General features: G+C 45.9%; 1 protein-coding gene across 1 annotated transcript in view; it reads right to left on the bottom strand.

Annotated features, from left to right (window-relative positions):
- Positions 1–5,734, bottom strand: part of LOC104470678 (solute carrier family 2, facilitated glucose transporter member 11-like) — a gene marked incomplete at its 5' end in the record, with an annotated part of 8,794 nt that extends 3,060 nt beyond the window's left edge. Inside the window, 6 exons of the mRNA XM_010085682.1 lie at positions 48–235; positions 1,256–1,404; positions 1,587–1,716; positions 2,403–2,527; positions 4,764–4,924; positions 5,636–5,734. Of these exons, the coding sequence (XP_010083984.1) occupies positions 48–235; positions 1,256–1,404; positions 1,587–1,716; positions 2,403–2,527; positions 4,764–4,924; positions 5,636–5,734 (852 nt within the window). The remainder of the gene's footprint in view (positions 1–47; positions 236–1,255; positions 1,405–1,586; positions 1,717–2,402; positions 2,528–4,763; positions 4,925–5,635) is intronic.
- Positions 5,735–8,036: the final 2,302 nt, after the last annotated feature.

Genomic DNA, 8,036 nt, shown 5'->3' with positions numbered 1-8,036 from the left:
ACGTGTGGCAATACAGCGCTGCTTGCTGTGGCTGCCAGGCCGCTTACCGAGTCATTCCCGCAGAGCTGCATGGCGCTGCTCAGCACGATGATACTAATCAGCTGCCACCTCAAGGCTGGATTTCGGAAGAGATCCCAAGGGTTCTTCGGTCTCTGACCTTTAACAGCAGCCTGTTCAGCCAGCATCTCTTGCAGCTCTGCACTCACATCACTGCTGCCTCTGAGCTTCTGCAGTGCTGCAAGGACAAGGGAACCTCTTATCCCCTGAACTCTACCTTCTGTTTGCCTGCTCTGCAGGGTAAGGTGATGGCTGCAGAAAGCTGTAGGACTGAGTCTGTGATCATGGTGTTACCTTCACTGAGATGGCTGGTTGAGGTGCAGCCACTTGAAGGATTTGGGGGAAAGAGAGTACAAATCCCTCACTGTTGTTTGACAAGCGAGTATTTCCAACCAGTGCCACTTCAGCAGCCATGCTGCTGACTCAGATCTCAAGTGACTGCCCTGGGAAATCCAGGCAATTAAGATGTTCTTGGTACACAGCACATATTTCCTGGAAACTAAGTCCAGCCACTCTGTATACAGTGATTAGTGTGCTACAAATCTAAGCAAATCCCTTAATATGAATTGGCTTCAGATTTGGTCATGAGCTCTTCAACCAGCATTTATTTCACTCCATAGTTACAAAATATGTTTGCCTTTCAAGTACCTCAATAGATCAAAAATATTCAAGATTACAGAATGTTCTTTAGTTTGGAAGGTGGAAATGATCATATTTGGAACTTGATATGACACTTCCTACGTGTAAAAGTCGTGGGACCATTCTCAAAAGGTCGGGGCCCAAGGCTGTGCACAAAAGCATTTATCTACGGTCAGAATTGCTGTGGTTGTTCCTACACATCCATACCAAACCACCACCTGGGCACTGGTTAGGCGTGCAGCAGCTAATGCAATTCCTAACATTGATGGCACCATGTGTTTTGTACAGACCAAATACGATCCTCTGGTTTAGAAAAACATTATCCACGAGTAGCGACATAGACATGCTATTGGGCTTAAAGCCCATATTCATCGAAGGAGTCTGGCACAGTCACCAAACAGAACATTTGTGTTGGAGAGAAGTCTACATTTCAATCTGCTTTGGACTGAACACACTGGACTGTATGTTAAGAATAAGCAATCAACCTTCTCACTGTTTATCTGCCCAGTCAGTAGATCTCACGTGCGCAGTGAGAGGCTAACAGTCACCCTAAACTCACCAGAGAGGCAGGATTCTTCATCTCCACGGTCAATCAGGAGGTATCTGGGACTTTCAGGCAACCAAGGCAGAGCTGTGAGCTGGATCAGGGCAGGCACCACATTGCTAGCTAACAGAAACGGCCAGCTCTCCTCCCCGCCTAGTAGCTCCCTAGAGGAAAAAAAAAAAAATAATAATTTGCACAGTACATTTTACAACCTGGCAAGAGCCCAGCATCCTCTGCTGCATGTGGGCACTGGAAAAGAAAGAAAAGAGAGGGGTAGTAAAGAAGGAAAAAAAAAAAAGAAAGAAAGATTTAATAAGTATAATCTGGGCTTCTTGCTCTACATTACCTGATTCCAACAACCTGCCCCAGCACCAACCCCAGGGCTGTAAACGATGCAGAGGTCAAGGCCACAGATCCTCTGAGCTTCTTTGGGGCACTTTCCGCCAGATACATGGGCTGAATGTTCATGCTTACACCTGGGCAAGGCAGATAAATGCTCACCTCAGCTTGCAGACAGGACAAGGAAATGCAGTCAGCCACCTCTCGAGGTTGCCAGCTGGACTTTTCTGTCGCAGGCCATGCGATGACTGATCTACCATACCAGTGCTTATTATTTACCCAAACCTTCTATTTCACTCTTATTCCTTGTATACACTGCTAAGTATACATTTCCATACTCATAAGTAGTAGTGGATAATGAAAATGAAACCTGCCAGGGCCTCTGTCCTATGGTCTTTTCAGCACCAAATCCAAGGTTATAAGTGATGCTTCCCTCTAGTCCCCTCATTTCCTTGGATGATCTGCTATAAAAGCTTTAATGTTGGTGCTCATGCTGATGAGTGTCTGATAACACTCTTACAACCAGATAGGGATCGATTTTCAGCTGTTTCTCCCAGGGCTCCCCTCCCTGTGTACAGAGTGCACACGGATACGCGGATGTGTATTACACAAAAACCCAGCCTGTGTATACTTTAAAAAAAATTCCTTAGAAGCAAAATATACAATCTGTATCTACAACTTCCTCATTCATGTACATGTGTGTGGTCAGACTAGCGGATAATTGCTTTAATATCTTGGATCATTCCTATTTAAATATCTTCTATTTCTAATTGATACTTGTTATTATCATGTTTGCCCTGTTATGTTTCTCGCGGTGCTGTACCTGCATTGATGCCAGTAAAAAATCTGCCGAGCATAATCATTTCAAAGGATTTTGCCGTTCGGCTGAATCCTGACAAGACTGCGGCTATGATCACAAAGACATTGTTCAGCAGCAGGGACATCTTCCTTCAGAAAGAAAAGACACAGTTGTGAGCACATGTGTGTCAGGTTTAGTCATCAGATAAAACATATCACATGGCAGATCCAACCCGTCATGCCAGGAAGCTGAAGGCGGGTGGCTCAGCTCCTCCCCAGAACACCCTGGTTACCCAAAGCCCTGCATGAGGTGTCTGTGTGCAGGTGGCAGATCAGCAGTTTTGGTGTTGTTATGAAAACAGGAATCAGCGTTGACATGCAATCTGCATGGCTGTTAAAAAAATGACAACAATCAAGCAGGGACTCTAACCCCTTTACCTTGAGCGGGGACTCTAACCCCTTAACTTAATAGGGCTACAAAGCAAAATAACAGTCACAATTGAACAAATTATGACAATCAAGTGGGGACTCCAACCTCTTTATCACACACACAAATGAATCTTTACAAGAACAGCTACAAAGCAAAATAACAGTCACGATTAAACAAATGACAACAATAAAAGTTACAGCCGTGATATACCTCAAACAGGGACTCTAACCCTTTTCCAGAAAGGGACTCTAACCCCAAAGGTACCTTTATAGCCTAGCTCTGTGGGGTTCTTTTGCCTCTGACTTATGAGCAGGCATTGAAAACCCAGAAGAATGCCTTAGTACACTCACCAGGGGTCTTACTTCGAGCTCTTCGGTCCGGGGATCGAGGGTTCTCCCCGAGAAATCCTCGGTGTCAGCTGGAGGTCCTGCGATCCCAGGATCCATTGAGGTCTAGAAGCAGTGTCCCATCTGGGTCGCTAAAGGATACCACAAAAGTCAGGTCAAGAAAATTCTCCAAGACCTCTTTTGAGGTTTTAGAATGTCGGCATTCTTTATTACGATGTTGGGCAGCACCAAGGAGTCCGCTCCTCTGGTGCGTGCCGAGGGCTTTGCGCTCCCTCCTTGTATATTCTTAATACTTTCTTCTGAAAGGCATCAGTACAATTAGGGTCATCTCCAACTACCAGCATGACCACAGGGCATCCCTGCAGTGCTGGCTTTAAGCACACTGAAGGCACCATGAGGTCCTCACTCAGACTCACGGCTCTTGAGCTCACACAGTTTCCCACTTGAATAGAGAAGAGTATTCCTTCAGTAAGTCGTGTGTGTTTCTGTCTGAAAATGCTAATTTATTGAAACAGGCATTTTTCATGTAATAGTAAGATCCTTATGAAACTCTGTCAGAAAGTTTTCATGTCTCCCAGGAGGAATTTCTGTTCAAAACCAGGGAAGAAAAAAAAAAAAAAAAAAAAAAAAAAAAGAGAGAGAGAGAGAAAGCTCTATTGACCCATAATAGCCAGTAATTCTCTCTAGTCCCAACTCACTGCCCTACCTACACTTCAGAAGTCAGTCTTTTCTTCTCTTACTCGTGATGGGATATGATTTATTCCAAAGCAGTACAAGGTGAAATCTCTAATTTTTTCCCTGGATAAGGAAGCCAAATCCTTTCCAGATCTTCACAACCATGAAACAAGTGAGCCATCGGAGACAGTCCTCCAGCCCCACTCCAAACAATAGTGGTGCCTGCTTCATCATATAAGAAGTGATAGCACATAGAGGAAAATTTTGGGAGGCAGGTAAAATCTAATTTCCTATTAATGTATGTCAGTAACACTAACACCGTTTTTTTTTCTGAAGGCAACTGGGGATAGATGAAAGACAGGTGACGAGAGATATTTTTCAGAGACTCGAGCACAGAGGAAAAAAAAGCAACTGTGAAGATTTAACAAATCCCTCCTGAAATATTTCAGTCCAAAAGGTAGATACAACCTGTGAGACATGAGGACCTCAGATGCAACAAATGCTCTTTGCAAGCACCCTCTGTTTTTCCTACATATAATTCCTACATATTCACACAGTTCATTTTGAAGAAAAATCTTTGGTCTGTTTCATCATGATTTACTGTTTGAAAAGATAGCAGAAAGCTAGGCGCAAAAATGATGGTGACTATGGTGGTTACTGTGATACAGAGTTGAGCTGAACTCAGCTGGATCAGAATATGATAAGATTATGTGGGGACAAGAACTGTTCCCCATTGGGTTTTGAGGGATGAAATACTGCTGTATCAGGTAGCTTCTCCCTGCCACCTCAGAATGTTAATGGCAGACTGATCTGTGATAGAAAACATGTTTTCGTTATTTTTAACTACAGTGGGTATGTGCTGTGGGGCTCAGAATTCCTCTCAGACTAATGGAAGCTGCAAAGCTTAAATAATTAAAATCCAGCACCCTCTTACCTTCCTAACTTGATGGCCATGGGACCAGCAAGAACAGCCCCAGCGAGTCCTCCCAGAGGGTACACAGAGACAGTGAACGACCACAACAGCAGGATCACGTTGCTCTCAAGGGGAATGCCTGTGCGCTCCAGCCACGTTTCGTTCATGAACGTCTGAATGTACTGAGAGAGAAGGACAGTGCTGAGACAGAGTTAACTTCCTTCACAGTAGCCAGTGAGAGGCTGTTTTGGATTTGTGCTGAGGAGAAGGCTGATAACATCCTGATGTTTATAGTTGCCAGGACAAAGACTTTTCAGGTTCTCTGCTGTGCCAGTGTCTGCAGGCACAGGAGAAGCTGGGAGGGAGCACAGCCCCAGTTACTAGCCTAGGATTCAACCTTAGGTTTGGGATTGAGACCCGAAAGGAAACATAATGCTTATGAAGGGTTTAACACACTCTGTTCAAGTCTGTCCTTATCTCAACCGCTCAAGCCCCACGTTGGGCACCAAAAAGGACCCGCTTGAGTCCCACGTTCCAGTTGCAGCCATGGCACTGTGGCTGGAGTTGGCACAGCAGGTGCCGGGTCCAACTTTGAATTTAAGGGCAAAAGTCAATTTCGCTGGAAAATTTTAGAATTAGATTTGCTAAAGCAATTGAAACAAGGCTTTTGAATGAATTCTTGGCACACTAGCTCCTGCTCAAGGGAGGTTCTTGACAACAAAGTCCTGTATCTCAGTCATGAACAATACAGAGGGAACAGCGCATCCTTCCCTTCTAACCCTCAGTATCAGCAGACTGCACCTTTTCAGTGGCAAACCACTGTTCAGAGACAGACTGAGGACACTAAGGAAGCGTCTGTCTCAGGAGGAGGCTCTCAGACTAGCAACACTTACTGAAGTTGGAGTGTTGATGATGGAGATGTTGTAACCGTATTGGAAAGTGCCTCCAATCCCAGCAGCACATATTGTCAGGATCAGGATCTTGCTCTGAATCTTAAGAAGATAGACAGAAAATGGATTGCTTCCTTGCACAGAATAAAATGGCTCAACAGACATTTGGCCCACTCATGCTTTGAGTGGTGTGAATTGAAGACTGGAACAGGCTACAAATGTTGTTGTAAAATGGAAGGTGTCAAAGATAGAAAAAACCCCCATATTTTAAAACTATATCCCTCCACTGCAGAACAGTAGTAATAATTCATTGCCATTCACAAAGAACTTGGAACTGCTTTGGGGCAAAGGCCTACAAGTGTCTTTGGTTTAATATTTAACGTGCGTGCTTACAAAAAGTCAGTGCAACAACAGTAGATACTGGTTGAGACTGGTGCTTTTGCTTCAATTAATTCAATTCACTACAAAAACCAAACTCACATGATTCAAGAAGCATTTGCAAAGTTTAATGACTTCTGTCTCATTTCTAGCTAAGCTCTATTGGGCAGAGCTTCCGTGTGGCATGGGGGATTTTCTCATGGCTATTTATACCCAGTGCATTTCTGATTCATTGGCATGCTATTTCTTCTACCTTTTCATGGTAATTACACATATTTGAGTTTAAAAATGGGGTGCCTTTCCTAAGCTGCTTCCCATTTTGTACAGAGCGGACAAGGTCTCTCTGCTGAACTTTCTCATTACACAGTTGTTCCTACATGTTCTTGTGTTTAGCAGTCTATAATTGCGTGTTCAGAGTATTTTCTACATCTTCAGTATTATGATATAGGTGAACTACGTGGCAGACAGTGGGTCCTATGCCGTGTCCTGGTCTCCTTGAGATCATCTCTTCATCAGTATCACCCATTGCTTATATTGCTAACACTGCTGCTGTGCCTTTGGAAGCCCGGGCGGGTGAACGGGGCTGCTTCACGCAGCGTCATGCGATCAGGGTGTTGGTATAAAAGTGAGGTTTCCCTCTGAAGGGTGTAGAACAAGCTGTCCTGGCTGGTGCAGTATGGGAACTGAGAGCTCACTGGCAGGCTTGTGAGCAAAAAGCACGCAGCTTTTTTCCTCTTGCAGTAGGATGCTCTGAATGTTATAGTATTAAGGGGTGTCCCACATTAGAACACTGGGATTACCTGGGGAGAGTCAGGGACACTGTGTAGAAACTTTCTAAACAGTTTTGTTGATTATGTCATGTTTGTAAGCCTCAGGTCGTTCTTGCCCTATTGCCTGGACACTTTCCTGTGTGCCTCTGCCTTCAAATCGACCTACTGCTTCTGCAGAGGAGCACAGCCGAGTGTCAGCAGCATCCCATCTCCACGTTCACCTCACCGTCAGTGAGCATTCCTTCCTCGCCGCAGCCACACCACCCCCTGGGCTGGTCTGTCTCTGTGTCACCCTAGCTGTGTCAATCACCTCTGTGATTCTAGAGCTATTGGGAGACGAGGCAAAACTTTCCCTGCTTGCACACCCCTCCCTGTGGGACAGGCCTGCAGATGACATGAAGAGCCCATGCTCAGACTTGGCTATTTGCCACCTCAGGCTAGATCATGTTTTGCTATGTTAATATGACCCCCCAGACCCTGAGAAAAACTTAGATAACCAAATGCTGGGGAGCTCTTTCAGCTCTACCTCCTCATTTTCTTCTTACGGAGCCATCTATCAAAGAAAAGGAAAGTTTTGCCTAGTCTCCCAATAGCTCTAAAATAACACATTCAAATAATATTTTTCCTTTCCTCAAAGCCTTTTATTGTAAATAACTCCTACCCCAGCCTGCGAGAGGCTGTTCTCCCAGGACAGCAATGAGGCCAGGCCCTTCCACCCTGCAGCAAGAGCCTGAGCTCTGCCCTGCCCCAGTTAGGAGCCAGCACATTTCACATGCACCTTCCCTGGCTACAGCACTTCCCCGTCTCCTTACTGACACCTGGGCTAAGGACTGTGCACCTGCTATCTCTGCTCTTCCCACTTATCCTACTTCTCCAAGTGAGAGCGATTTCCTCCCCCTCCAACAGCACATTTCTCCTTTCTTCCCACAGTGCCTGGGGATGTCACGCTCCCCCGGCTCGTTTCCCTGCTCTCACGGCAGAGCACATCCCCTGTGAGGTGCTGTGTCACGGAGCTCTCTCCTGGCCCTGGGCTGAAGGAAAACGGCTTGCTCCTCCTCCCTGCAGGAGCCATCAAACGGAGCGCTCGGGGCCGAGCTGTGTTCCCAGGGTGACCCTCCCGAACCTTCCTGCACCCGGCTTCCGCGCTATTGTCCCAGCCCCAGCGGGGCGTGCGGCTGCACCCCAGGGACCGCGGGGAGCGGGACAAAGAACCCCAGAGCGCTCACACAGCCTTGGGAAAATTAAAAAATGGATCT

This window comes from Pterocles gutturalis, unplaced genomic scaffold (genome assembly GCF_000699245.1).
Source record: "Pterocles gutturalis isolate BGI_N339 unplaced genomic scaffold, ASM69924v1 scaffold18930, whole genome shotgun sequence".
Lineage (NCBI taxonomy): Eukaryota > Metazoa > Chordata > Aves > Pterocliformes > Pteroclidae > Pterocles > Pterocles gutturalis.
This window is presented reverse-complemented; position numbering and strand designations above follow the sequence as displayed.